At 37.1% G+C, this 15,342-nt stretch overlaps 1 protein-coding gene across 6 annotated transcripts in view; it reads right to left on the bottom strand.

Moving 5' to 3' along the window:
- The window catches only part of LOC139954933 (uncharacterized), a 119,831-nt gene that overhangs the window by 61,321 nt on the left and 43,168 nt on the right, over positions 1 to 15,342 (bottom strand). For all 6 annotated transcript variants that reach the window (XM_071954945.1, XM_071954946.1, XM_071954947.1 and 3 more), the window contains 14 exons: positions 14,333 to 14,855; positions 13,296 to 13,405; positions 12,770 to 12,958; positions 11,800 to 11,923; positions 10,556 to 11,316; positions 10,099 to 10,280; positions 9,306 to 9,531; positions 7,471 to 7,681; positions 6,482 to 6,604; positions 4,434 to 4,639; positions 3,082 to 3,739; positions 2,410 to 2,656; positions 1,733 to 1,830; positions 307 to 497 (listed from right to left, as the gene is read on the bottom strand). In XM_071954945.1, coding sequence (XP_071811046.1) covers positions 307 to 497; positions 1,733 to 1,830; positions 2,410 to 2,656; positions 3,082 to 3,739; positions 4,434 to 4,639; positions 6,482 to 6,604; positions 7,471 to 7,681; positions 9,306 to 9,531; positions 10,099 to 10,280; positions 10,556 to 11,316; positions 11,800 to 11,923; positions 12,770 to 12,958; positions 13,296 to 13,405; positions 14,333 to 14,855 — 3,849 coding nt within the window. The remainder of the gene's footprint in view (positions 1 to 306; positions 498 to 1,732; positions 1,831 to 2,409; positions 2,657 to 3,081; positions 3,740 to 4,433; positions 4,640 to 6,481; positions 6,605 to 7,470; positions 7,682 to 9,305; positions 9,532 to 10,098; positions 10,281 to 10,555; positions 11,317 to 11,799; positions 11,924 to 12,769; positions 12,959 to 13,295; positions 13,406 to 14,332; positions 14,856 to 15,342) is intronic.

The raw sequence follows: 15,342 nt of genomic DNA, 5'->3' as shown, positions 1-15,342 counted from the left end.
CATATAAGAACTTGTTATATATTCAGTAAATGAAGTGAATGTTAATTAAAGTTATTGAAATTAATGATTTAATTCCATCCTGAGGTGTAAAGTGACATGCAATGGATTAAATTGATCATGGAGATTTAGGAAGTGCATTGCAATGTAAATGAACTTGTACACTAAGGCTATACTAGTTATTATGTGACATAGCACCAAATTAGATAACTTAAACTATCGTTAGTACTGCAGTCATATAATGGAATAACTCACGAAACACAGACTAAATATTGAAGTAATCATCGTGGTTTAAATAGGTACAATTACCTGTGAATGGAGATCCCCAGCACTGCGTCTCCTCAGATGAACTATACCAGCTGCACCATGTTGCCACCCAGTGCCACCATGGGCAGCAGGATCCTGTCTCATGAATACATTGTCGTATGCCAGGGTAATGATGCCCCCTGATCCTCCCCCTCCCTGTGGATGGGCATTCCCTCCGGTAGCTGTTATAGTGCCTGTATGTTGAAGCATCAATATATCCATCAATAGAGTAAAATAAGGTCAATATATTTGCAACATGTTTCACAAGATGTCAGTGAATGTAAGATAATATATAGACATATCTAGAGAGAGTGGGATGCATGGAAGGCATAACAAGATGCTATCTCTTAAAAGTTGCTAATAGCATCCATGATAATGTAAGAATTGTCAGTGTTAACAATGAACAGTACCTTGGCACATTTTAGAGCTAGTTTTCAATTGTAAAAAGTCATGGCTGGTTATAATATGGAGCATATTTTAGCCCTGCCCTATCCTAAGACCTCCTTAAAATTGCCACTAGCTTCTGTAAGAACCATCTTCCTATGCCTTTCATTGATGGTACAGGACCAGTGAATACCTTGTCAGATTAGATAGACTGCTGTATCTTATGTCATGTACACTGTATTACTATGTAACTAGTCATGTACACTGTATTACTATGTAACTAGTCATGTACACTGTATTACTATGTAACCAGTCATGTACACTGTATTACTATGTAACTAGTCATGTACACTGTATTACTATAGTCATGTTAACTGTATTACTATGTAACTAGTCATGTACACTGTATTACTATGTAACTAGTCATGTACACTGTATTACTATGTAACTAGTCATGTACACTGTATTACTATGTAACTAGTCATGTACACTGTATTACTATGTAACTAGTCATGTACACTGTATTACTATGTAACTAGTCATGTACACTGTATTACTATGTAACTAGTCATGTACACTGTATAACTATGTAACCAGTCATGTACACTGTATTACTATGTAACTAGTCATGTACACTGTATTACTATAGTCATGTACACTGTATTACTATGTAACTAGTCATGTACACTGTATTACTATGTAACTAGTCATGTACACTGTATTACTATGTAACTAGTCATGTACACTGTATTACTATGTAACTAGTCATGTACACTGTATTACTATGTAACTAGTCATGTACACTGTATAACTATGTAACCAGTCATGTACACTGTATTACTATGTAACTAGTCATGTACACTGTATTACTATGTAACTAGTCATGTACACTGTATTACTATAGTCATGTAAACTGTATTACTATGCAACTAGTCATGTACACTGTATTACTATGCAACTAGTCATTTACACTGTATTTTACTATGTAACTAGTCTGAAGCATTAACCAACTACTCTAGCTGATCTTTCTTCACTCTCAGCTCACCTGTGGAAGTTAAGCGATTAGCTTCTATCCAGATACTGCCCCCAGCTGCACCTCCAGCTTGGTAATGGAGGTCAAGGGTTACATCTGCTGACTCTCCTCTGAAAAAGATCAAACAGGAGAGAATAATAAACATTAAACTGCTTTATAATGGTATTTTAGAAACTGTACACCCAAGCATGAAATGTCCTATCAAATACCCACATGCAATCTCTTCTCACGTGTGTTGCTGAAGAGAACACATTTGAAGGACATATTTCCTTGATACTGTTAACATTTTTTTGGCGATGCTCTGAACTTCCCATTAAATGTGACCAAGATGGATTTAGCAACGTAACAATATGTATCCCTTGTTAATGCTAGCCTCACATAATGCTGCTACCAGCCTAAATTCTTTGGCCACACAACCACATATCCATCCCAAGCTATCCATGGTGGTGCTCTGATCAGGTATCAAATTGTCTTTCAGGAAATATGTCATTACACAAGCTTCGAAGGCCATTGAAGCACATGTAATTTTCTTACAGGAAGTCAAAACTTGCGTATCAGTTATAACTTAGAAGCTGTTACAGGTTTCTAGTAATGATACCTTGCACTGATGGTTCCAGCATTTTCAATGGTTCTTGTGACAATGTATCACTTACAGCTTCGAAGCTGTTACAGGTTTCTAGTAACCATACCTGGCACTGATGGTTCCAGCATTTTCAATGGTTCCTGCGACAATATGCAGAGCGCCACCAGATACTGGTGCACCTCCATTGATACAGACTGTATCAATTGTATCAGAATTCTGTAGTCTACAAAAACCAGCTTCACCGAACGTATCGGGCGCCAGAATGTCCCCGTAGGTGTCATAGAAGTAAACGGAGGAGGCACCATGACCACCTTGTCCAATGTGATTTCCTCCTGCTGACTTTTCGCTGTTTCCTGTGAACAAAAACAGCAGAAATTCCCTTCTATTCAGCTCCTATGGTTGTTAGAAGGTAACCTCGATATAGTGACATTTGTTTTGTTTCTTACAAATATTCATTATTGTCAGAAGGTAACCCCACTATAGTTACATTTGTTTGTTTCTTACAAATATTCATTCCCAATGGTAATTTAGTATATTTTGAATAATAGTTTTAGCAAATTTAGATTTAAAATGTTTGCTTTTGTATTTTAATTTATACATTCACAATAGTAAAGTTTTATAAATAAAGAGCAACTCATCATTGGTATTCTTTTCAAATAAAGACTTAATCCCATAATTATATTCTTGAATTCTAACAAAACAAGCTTTGAATACCAGTGTTACAAAAATTGATTTAATAGAATATAGATATAACATGTTAGTTATTGTTGTACTGTACCTCTAGGGTTGTCATCAAATCCCCAAACCTTTAGTTCTGCCGTTCCTTCGATATGAAGTCTTTCCGTTTCCAAGAGGAGTTTACGGCCTCGAAGGATTGATCCAGACGTTAGATCCAACGACTGTGTCTGCAGAGTAAATAAATCCAGCCCGTCCCCGACATTCACAACTCCATCGTTCTTAACCTGTAACGAATTAAGTTGAAGAGTCTTGGATCCGGGCCCCGTCAGAGTTCCGGAATCCTGATGGAAGGTGAGCGAACCTCCTGACACGATTAATTCTCTCAGACCACTAACAGCTCCTTCGACGGAACTCTGGTGGCCATGAAACTGTAAACGAGGTGGAAGCACGAGGATCGAGAACAAGTACGTCTCAATGTTGACAGGAAAAAAGTAAGGACAGTTCCTTATCTCAATGTATTGGTCCGGGCCGACATGGAGCCGGCCGTAAAGATGGCTCTTCTCTGGGACGGGCCCCGATAATTGATGAATAAGTATGTGCTGTGTTTCGTATGCTTCGGGCAAAACTTCAAAGACCAGCTGGGCATTCCCTTTGATGGTCACCTCTTCAAATTCAAATCCTTCATATCCGTCTTTGTTCAAAGGAATCCACGTACGAGCTTCATCATTTGTGTGGTCGAAGTAGCTGGGGATGGTTGTCTGACAGGAAGAAATATATTTGGAGACTTTGATCATATCTGATAATTTCTGTCCTTGTGTTTTGTAATCTTAAGAGAATGGTTAATTAACCATATTCAGCATAGGGAATGAGAAATGACAGGAAATAATGTCAGAGATCAAACAAGAAATCTAGTCCACAATTCAGCCAGAGACGTTCATCCATAAAGTAGGACAAAGCTATAAATAATTTAAAGAAAGCATAAGAAAATATAACCAGAGTGACTCTAATGTGGATGTTGTCTAGGGTACTTTGATATATTTATATCAATATTGTGGTATTTGTTCTTCTCACACACAACAAAATCCGGTAGCAGTCAGTGGTCATCTGTGCAAATACCATATAACTTAGGCCAATATCAGTGTAAATAAGACATGTGTCTTAACTCACTTTCATATTCCATACAATCCATTTCCAACCAACTTATAGGTAATGGAAGAAAGAAATAGACTTCAGTTATAACCATCACAACCTGTTCAAACAAAACTTCAGATGCTTACGTAAGACACCAGCAAAAGTAAAAACATATTAATATTTATCGTGTTGGCCAGCAAATTATCTGATTCATTGACATGTCTTGCTTTGGGTATGTAACCGGCAGTTAAAATATCTACACTACACTATATATGTCATATTTTTAACAACCATATTCTCACTTTTCTATGCCATACTTACAGCTGTTGTATCCAAGCCTTTATTGTCAACAATTAACTGTCTGTTTTCTGGTGACCTGGTCTTAGACTCCAAGTAAACTGTGCCAGCTGCTCCTGGCATTCGACCAGAGTCACCTCCATAGGATGAAACGGTACCGCTGAAAGCATTAGTGGTGTAGTAGATGGCAATACGACCCCCACTACCACCCCCACCATCACTGCCTGTACCTGTAGAACAGGATGAACGGAAATTAACTTGAGACCTGTTGAATAAAATGCTTGATGATACAGTCAACTACCCATACGCCAAATTCTACCATTGTATTTCCTGCAACGAGTCACAACCTATAAAATGTTTAAGGCTTAATATCACCCAATTTCTACTCCCTGGGGATTGGATTGATGATTAAACAGCCCATTGACTAAGATGATTGCAACTGATTGTACAACCATCAATTTGATGTGGTTGCAATCGACTGATTTGATTGCAATTAACTACACATTGACTGAGATGATTGCAACTGATTGTACGTCCATCAAATGATGTGGTTGCAATCGACTGATTTGATTGCAATTAACTACACATTGACTGAGATGATTGCAACTGATTGTACATCCATCAAATGATGTGGTTGCAATCGACTGATTGGATTGCAATTAACTACACATTGACTGAGATGATTGCAACTGATTGTACATCCATCAAATGATGTGGTTGCAATCGACTTATTTGATTGCAATTAACTATACATTGACTGAGATGATTGCAACTGATTGTATGTCCATCAAATGATGTGGTTGCAATCGACTTATTTGATTGCAATTAACTATACACTGACTGAGATGATTGCAACTGATTGTATGTCCATCAAATGATGTGGTTGCAATCGACTAATTTGATTGCAATTAACTACACACTGACTGAGATGATTGCAACTGATTGTATGTCCATGAAATGATGTGGTTGCAATCGACTGATTCGATTGCAATTAACTACACATTGACTGAGATGATTGCAACTGATTGTACGTCCATCAAATGATGTGGTTGCAATCGACTGATTTGATTGTATTTAACTACACACTGACTGAGATGATTGCAACTGATTGTACGTCCATCAAATGATGTGGTTGCAATCGACTGATTGGATTGCAATTAACTACACATTGACTGAGATGATTGCAACTGATTGTACGTCCATCAACTGATGTGGTTGCAATCGACTGATTTGATTGCATTTAACTACACATTGACTGAGATGATTGCACATTGACTGATTTCACTAATAGTTTAAGAAAACAACATCACATGTGCAGACACACACATTTATCAAAACTATAATCATTTTGACAGGAACTTTACTGTCATATTCTTTCGGAAACATTGTCTACTTATCACACAGTTTTTGTTTTCAGCTACCCAGCTTTAGACTCACCTATAGTTTGAGAAGTATGGGTCTACTGCATTAGACTAATAAATATATATGATAATGGGTCAGCAGGTTACAGAATATAGAACACAATATCAGCCTACAAAATACAAACAGTAAACTTGGGAACTTGAATGAACCCAACAATTTTTTATCTAAATTTTGGAAAAGTTTATAGCATGTTGGGCATATTGGACAGTATGATTTGCATTAATATTCTCACTAAAAGTTAACAGGGTCTCAATGTAATGCATAAACCTTATCACAGCTTCAGAAAATCAAGTTAAAGTAGTTAAGAGTGATCATACACCAATATTATAATTACAAGAAATATTATGGCTCTGTGAGTTAAAGGTAAAGCAGTGGATGAGGTCTGGTGTGTTATAAATTTTCTTATAATAAGTTCGAAGATCAATAAATTTAGATTTAGTTGTACATACACTACATGAGTATTGACAATAATTTGAGCATACTTGAGATGAGATGAATGTATGATTTAAATTAATCATAAATACACAAAACATGTCATCTACAAATATAGAGGTCAATCAATCGATAAAACATCTTTAATTGTAATAAAACAATTCAAGTAGAAAGATATTAATCAACTAAAATAGATTGTGAGAGTCAGGTTTGCATACCTTGTCCACCAGTTGTTCGGATGTTTCCAACTCCACTAAAATAGTCTGTGTCTATCAGTATGCTGCCACCACTGGCTCCTCCTTTACCGTTGTAACCATGGTCACCATCAGACAAAATGTCACCTGGGTTTAATTAAAGCAAAAGAAATAATATTCAAGAAAAAGATGAACTGTAATGTATTAGAAAGAGGTATAATTACACATTCAAAACATATCATTTCAAACAGTAAGTATATCAGTTCAAACCGTAAGCATATCAGTTCAAACCATAAACAAAACAGTTCAAACCATAAATGAAACAAAAGTGTAAGCATATCAGTTCAAACTATAAAAAAAAACAATTAAAACTGTAAGCATATTCGTTCAAACCATAAACAAAAGAGTTAAAACTGTAAGCATATCAGTTCACATCATAAGCAGAACAGTTCAAACTGAAAGCATACCAGTTCCAAGCATAAACATAGCTTTTACTGTAAACACAACGGTTCAAGCTATAAATTTATTGGTAAAAACTGTAAACATATCAGATAATGCCCTAAGCATATCAGTTCAAACCATAAACATAGCTTTTACTCTAAAACACAATAGTTCAAACTGTAAATTTAAACCATAAAAATATCATTTAAAACCATAAGACACAAATATAATACTTAAAAACATTAAGAACAACAGTTGAAACTGTAAATATAGCATAAAACAGTGAAGATACCAGTTCAAACCATTAAATTATCAGTCAGAATTTTAAGGGGCATTATAAGAGAACGAAGACAGAATCTTCCAAAGCAAAATCTGTTTCAACAATACAACAGACTCTTACTACATTGCATAACAGACTCTTACTACTTTGTTACTTGGGATAAGTAGACTCTAGAGGATAGCACTCTGCTTAAACACAGCTAGTTAACTACCATTAAATATAAGTAAATACGATCAGCTCTACTCAGCTGTTGTCTATACATATATTGCTTCTTAAACATATGTCTACTTACCATTGACAACCAAGGAATCGTGTACAGTCAACTTCAATATCCCTCCACCCCAGGCAAGATCCTCGCTGGCACTGCTTCCAAAGTGTTGTGGCCTTTTCAGGCTACCGTAGAAAGATCCAGAACTGTAAGTGAGACATCTCCCTCCGAGACCACCGTGTCCAGCACCAGAGCAAGACATTGCTCTTCCTTTATCACTGAACTTGGGAGTTGCCTTAGGGTGTGAAGAAAAAATATACTAAATCAATAAAAAATATAAAAACAATAAAACTAGTCAAGATAAAAGAATTACACCAATGCATACTTCTACCAAAACGAGTATCCTACCATATGCAAATCTATGTGCCATAAATTTTCAAAATATTCATCCTAAGTTAAAAGTAGGAAGGCATTGGTTGGGACATGTGTCACTTTCTCAGGGTAACATTTACTCCCAAAGACTATTAGTTCATGCTTGGATAGGCTGGTTTACTCCCACAGACTATTAGTTTATGCTTGGATAGGCTTGTTTACTCCCACAGACTATTAGTTAATGCATGCTTGGATAGGCTGGTTATAACAGCACATTGTTTTACAGCAGTTCACTCTGGGCGGCTACTAACAGCTGAGTAAAGAGTAATGGGAGGTTAAGCCACACAACGTAGGTTACATTACATATCTTCAGTTTACTAGAGACATGATACTGATGGGGTTTTATCGATCTCACAATGTGGAATATCTTTCTGCTTAAGATATAAGAATATTGCATGATCTGCCACCAGAGTAGCTCTCTAAGCTAATAAACTTCACTGAGGGAACAAGCCTGATTGAGCCGTGCCAAGCACTGCTCCAGCAGATTAGCAAATAAAATATTGGGAACAAGGGCGGCAGAACCGGGGGGGCACAGGGGGCACGTGCCTCCCCCGCTTTTCCTCAGGTTAAAAATGTGCCCTTTTTCTACATAAAAATTGAGGTGTCTCAAGTTAGCAATTAGAGGCCAGGGAACCAGAATGAACACTCGGGAAGGGCTGTTTCCGGCCATCTGAGGGGTTTGTAAAACCAAAAAAATTCTTGTACGCTCCGCGCCAATCGATGGTGGCGCTCCTCTCAGATAGTCGTGCATACAATTTTCCAAATCCTGGCTACGCCCCTGACTTTTAATGAATTTCTGTCGGTCAAACTCAAAGCTACTTCGAATGGCAAAAATTTGTTAAGATATTAACAAGAAATAAACTCTAATTCGGAAGATTCCTACATTAGCAACTAGCATGATTTCACCTCATTTTGTCTCAATAGAAAACTTGTTCCTTGTTTCCCAATTTGCTCATTGGATATTGCAGTGCTATATGCATAGTTTCCTTGAGGGGGGGGGGGGGCTTGATGGAGTGAGGTGTATACGCAAATAAGATAATACAATAAGAGTTATAAAGGGTACTTAATACAAGGCTGCATCAGTCCAATCGAATTTCTGCAAAGTGCCCTTTGATGTCGGTGCCCCCCCCAGATTAAAAGTGCTTCCGCCGCCCTTGATTGGGAAACAGACTAGCCATACTACCCACCCCGAAGGAAACTAAACTAAGAAACAAGAAAAAAATCCCTTCCAGATGTCTTTACTGTTCCCCGGAAGAGATCTTTTACTTCCAAAAACTTCACTGACATGGGAATTAAGCATCTGATATTTGCTTCATTTGCTTAATTCTTAAAAACCGCTTTTAATTCAATTCCATTTAGTTTCAGGGTCGTTTACGCGTTCTTCTTTTGGTTTTAAAAGCATTATTTAACTATCTTCTCTGCCAACTAAAGTCATCTAGTGTAACAGAAAGAGCAGTTGAATTATTCAAATTATTTACTGATTGTACCTTAGCTGTTAAATCTAGAACAGCAGACTCATCGACAGTAAACTCATCAGCAGTAATACGGACATTATCGGCCTCTAGGATTCCACCACTCTCGATGTGAATCGTAGAGCCAATCAGATTTAAGCCTTGATGGTCGCCCTCTATCACCAATCTTCCTCCGCCACGAATGTCAATGCTAGTGAAGGTGACTGTATCAACAATTTCTTCTGTCAGGTTGGTGTAAGGTCTAAAAACAAAAAAGAAGGAAAGGATAAGAAATGAATGAAAATTGGCCACTGACTAGTTTATAAAACTTTCATCTAAAATATTAGTTTCTTCTATTTGTAAAGCGCTTAGAGCTTACTTTCAGAGTAAGTGCTATACCAATGTAATTCAATAATAATAATAATGATAATAATGATGATAATAATAATAATAATAATAATAATAATTAATAATAATTATAACAATGATAATAATCATAATGATAATAATAAAAATAATAATATTAATAATAATAATAATAATATTAATAATAATAATAATCATAATAATCATAATTATTATAATAATATTCATCATCTATATAGCTGATAACACACTAGAAGAGTTTACAGAATGGAACTATACGTCAAAGACAGTTTTATTCTTTCTTGTATTGCATTTATTTTTTTCAAATAGGTTAATCATAACATTAAACACACCATACTGTTATGACATTAATCTATAAGAAAACTAATTTCTTTGAAGCTGTATATGATAGCAAGAGATATTAAAATACTACAAACTCAAGCAGCTATTCTGAAGTCTTTACCTAAGGTTCACTACTCCTCCAGATCCGATAGTTATGTCGCCCATGCCGTTGACCTTGCTGTCCAATTCAAGAGTCATGTCATATACTTCAGTCTTTGGAGGTAAAGTAAGGACACCCCGGGGGTAGAGATGGATGCTCCAGGCAAGACGAGGGCTCTCAGGGGGTAGGTCAATCTCCAAATCCTAGAATGAGAAATATTAACTTCATAGTCTTCAAAACTTCAACCCAGCAAAATTATCAAATGACATGTGCAATATTAATCAAAGTGATACATCTGTACAGCAAATATTTCTGATTTACATCAGTAGCAATACAAGGGGAAATCAAATCATAAGTTTGCTCATAAACCAATAATGGTATTTGCAAAGACGAAACAAAGCTAAACACTTTTATCTGATATAAAGTTTAAACTGTAAAAATGATGAAATGAGAAAGGGCTCTACATTGCTATTTTTACCTGATATGGGCCGACATGAAACAGCCCTGTTTGATCTCCTTGGCTGTGCTTCACATCAACGGTGGCAGAGTCATTTTTATCCTTTAAAGCTACCGCTAAATGACCTCCGCCACTAAGGGACACCTCCTCAAAAGTGAATTCCCTGCCATCAATCTCCGGTAGTAACCATGCCCTGCTGCTGGTTTGACTGCCTGGTAGGCCAGGTATAAAGTTAACATCGGTGTCGAGGGTGGCACTTGCCGTATTGGCGTTATCCACATGGAGTGAGTATGTTATGTTGCTAGTGTCGTGCCATAGTACAGTACCAGGCCCTCCTGCCTCAAACAAACTCTCCCCACCGTGACAGGAGACCTCTCCGGCGAAATGCTTCTCCGCAAAATGAACAGCGATACGTCCAGCCCCGCCCCCTCCCCCGGGGTAGCTTGTTTGTTGAGTAGATGCTGCTCCTCCATTGGCTGAGAGCTTTCCATGGCCTCTGAAAACATCAGTGGATAAGAATATTGAGCCACCACTGCTACCACCAAAAGAAGGATGAGAGGTGGAGACGCCATCTACCAGGATGTCACCATTTACTTCAATGAATGGTGCCACCAATGAGACTATACCTCCACCTCTTCCAACGTTAACAGTGTTATCCTTATCATCCATCCCACCGGGACTTCCAAATTCTTTAGGGGTGAAGACTGAACCTTGAGGAGGGCCTGGAATGGTCTGACCGTACCCCCTGCCACCAGTACCACCGTTACTTCCACCAGAAGCACCTTAAGGAAAGGGAAAAAAAGAGCAGAACACAATTAAAGAAAATATTCCTGAAGAGCTCAAGGATAAAATAAGTTACAATGTATGTGCATCATGGAGAGAGTTTTAATGTAACTTAAAGTCTCATTACGTGTTTGCTGATGAATTTTGGAAAACAAACTTCCGAAGCAGATTCAATGTTTTTTTATTCTAAATGCACTCTGACCAGGTGGGTTTAATGGAGAAAAGCTGTCGCAATCGAAAAAAAGGAATTTATAACTCAACAGATAACTCAATAAAAATAATCATTATTAATATGAAAATTGCATAGAACGGTGTTATTTTCACTGAGCTTTTACTGCGGTAAGCTGGAAAGGTGTTAAAATTTGGCAAACACACATTGAGACTTTAACATGTAGTATTGACTCCATAAGCAGACAATGCTACTACCATATTTGTTGGCAATATCGTTGTAATACTGTAAAATAACATAAGATTTAATTTACCAAATCTGCTGTCTAGACCACTCAGTGTTCCTCTGGGTGGGATTGGACTCTTCCCTCTGGCATCAATCATCGCTGCTGTGTCAATGTCAATCTCGACACCGGCAGAAACATCCAACCAACTAGTCTGAAACAGTCAAAACACAGACTGAATCAAAGACTTGGTAACAGCTGGGTTGTATTCCACACTAAACTCATTAGAAGGTACTCTTACGACATATCCCTTAATGAGTAAATTATACTAGTCTGAAATATGGTAAATTTGTCTCCTGAGATGGCACAATGAGCCCCTTCTGGCAAATGAACTTTTCAGACTTTTTTGGTTCAATTTTGGTTATTTTATTTAGGTTAAATTGCACAAGGTTTGATTTTTCCTTCAAATCAGTGATATCGTACACCACATCATATTAATGGATTACTTAAGACACAAACTTAAATCTGTTGTTAGCTCCATTGTTCATAGAGGATTCAAAGAACTTGGATTAACATTATCAGTCAGGCCTGCAATGAGGAGCTGACAACATCATTAACTTAGCCATAAAGGAGCATTTCCGAGATTTAGTTATATTTAAAGTTGGATATCCTTGTTAAGCCAAAGCAGTTGAAGAAACTTTACAAGCTATCCATGTTTCTCTTTTTTCTTGTATTATCATATTTACTTCAGTTCTGCCTAATTCATCCTTTCGTTTTTGAAATTCCCTTTTGTGCTTTCAAATGTGCATTAATAGCCTACTGCTAAACATGAAACACGTATTACAGGCACCAAAATTTTGAAAATCTATAAACCAAATTTGTTAATTATTCACTTATTAACCTTTTGCTGGTAAATAAAATCTAGGAAGCTGTCTCAGTGAGATCAAATGCTATCTTAATTTTGTTGTGTAATATTCTTTCGGTTTGGTAAAATAATTTCCCAAATATTGTAACTTTAAAATGTTAATTCAAACAACACAGAACAAGTATAGAAACCTACCGTTAGTTTCCCTCCGGGTTGAATCTTCAAAGAGTTGTTCAGTTGCAGTGATAGGGATGGAATAGTTACCATGGTAACAGGTGGGTCATGTGTCAATCCTGATGGGTATAGAGACTCCATATGCCCATCACTCAGTATATGTAAATTATCCAGGTCAAAGGTCCATGGCGAGGCTCCTTTGCTTCTGCCCTGAAGAGACATATAGAAAATGTTTGAAACAAAACTGATAAAAGATAGCAAAAATGAATTGTGATAAGATGTAAGTAATCTATAATTCATTGTCCTATTTATTGGCTTTATTCCTTTAGAAAAGATAAACATCAAATTTGAAATGAAACTAATAAAAAAGGGATTGGTGTTGGTCTTGTATGGTACAGGTGTTGACAGAGGGGAACTTATCATATATTATCAGGAGTAGCTAGACAACTTAGGTCTTATAAAAAAGGGAAAAGGAAACTTCTACATATATGTTGTTGTTGAAATATGTATTACACTTCCTTTCATAAAAATTGAATATTAAATGTACCCCTTCTTCTATGATGACATGGATGTTACTTCCAACCGTCATATTTTTAACACCACTGATCTCTCCAGCCATGTAGATCTCGGTATGATGCAGACCGTTCAGATGAAGAACTGAAAATGAAAAGGAAAAAAGATTCTCATAACAAAATACGGTATGCTACGTTGGTTTGGACTATTTGCTACCTCTTGAAGCTATACCTCTTTCATTTCATTTGTGATAGATTCTGACCAGATTCTATACGTAAATGAAGCCTAAAGAGTTTGAAAATATAATCTGCTAACTTTAACCCACCAAAATCACTCCAAAAATCATGAAATTAGATAAAAAACCTCAAAGATTTGCAAATGTGATAATAAACAAAAGACTCAACTTTTGTGAAAAACAAAAGTATAGCAAGAAAGATTAGGATAAACTAAACAGTTCTAATCCTACAAAACACTAATTTAAACTGATGGTTAATATCCGGTAATTTGTAAATATTATGTGACTTGGTCAATGGTCACATGCTACTCCCACCTGCCCCACTACTGTACCTCCCCCTCCCCCACTCCCCCCTTCCTTTTCTCATTCCCTTTGATCAGTAAAGGTTTGAAATTATCCACATTTGGCATTAGAACCACCATATGTACAGACTGACCCACAGTGATCAAACCAATCAGCTGCATTTGATACACCAGAATAATATAGTCTACAACTAACCGACTGAATGCTTCATTTTAATGATAACATTGTATATTCAGGAAAATTCCAGTTATTTTCAAACATAATTTATCATCACATTAAGTTGATTTGCCAAATGTTGCATGATGGAAATTCACAAAATGTGAAACATTTCGACTCTGATCTGTACTATTTCTTCAAATTCAGGCTAGGCTAGGAGTACCTCATCAATACTTCAATGGCTAGGCTAGGACCACCCATCAATACTTCACTAGGCTAGGCTAGGACCACCCATCAATACTTCACTAGGCTAGGCTAGGACCACCCATCAATACTTCACTAGGCTAGGCTAGGACCACCCATCAATATATTTATACCTTCTGGCAGTCCCAAGTCAGAGCCGCTGTACGATCTGAACGCAGCTCCAAAAGAACCGGAAGCATCTTTAATGTTTACTGGTGTTCCAGCAGTAACATGCAACAAACCAGTCTTGTCCCCACTGATGATACCAATGTTAATCTTGGATCCATTATTGGCAGGCTTGAATGTGACATGAGATTTGCTTTCTAACGTCAACTTCTCAAAATCATACTGACTATCTGATCCAAGAACTGCCACCGTCCTTCCGCTGTCTGTCCCAACCGTTGATAGGAACTCAATCTTTGGTTCCTGTCCATCATTGCTGACGACGAGATCTCTGTGTAAACCGCTGTCACCATTGCTGATGCTGTTGACATCAATGTCACTACCACTGCTAACATTCTGTGATATGTATATTGTACCAGCACCTCCAGACTCCAGATATCCCAGTCCACCGTAGGCCTTAAAGGTTCCTCGGAATGTGTAGTGTTGGTGAGAATGCAAAGCTATCCGTCCCCCACCACCTCCTCCCCCAACTCTCTATTACAAAAAAAAGAGCCAGTTTGTTTGTCAGATGGAATCGAGGTTGGAAAACAAGTTCCATTGGAAGGAATATATGACAATGGCAAACACCTTGTGCATTTTATTTAGTAGTAGAAAGTACATCCATATATCTCAATGACATTAAACATATGGTCACAAAGCAAACATATGTTCATGACTCAAACATATAGTCATGACACATACATATAGTCATGACACAAACAATTTGGTCACAATGCAAACATATGGTCATGATTTAAACATGGTCATGATGCTAAAATATGGTCACCATGCAAACATACGGTCATGACACAAACATATAGTCATGACACAAACATATGGTCACCATGCAAACATATAGTCACCATGCAAACATATGGTCATAATGCAAACGTATGGTCATAACACAATCATATGGTCATGGCACAAACATATAGTCATGACACAAAAATATGGTCACCATGCAAACATATGGTCACCATGC

This window comes from Apostichopus japonicus, chromosome 17 (assembly GCF_037975245.1).
Source record: "Apostichopus japonicus isolate 1M-3 chromosome 17, ASM3797524v1, whole genome shotgun sequence".
In the NCBI taxonomy this organism is placed as follows: domain Eukaryota; kingdom Metazoa; phylum Echinodermata; class Holothuroidea; order Aspidochirotida; family Stichopodidae; genus Apostichopus; species Apostichopus japonicus.
The sequence above is the reverse complement of the archived record's forward strand: the minus strand, read 5'-3'. Positions and strand labels throughout refer to the sequence as shown.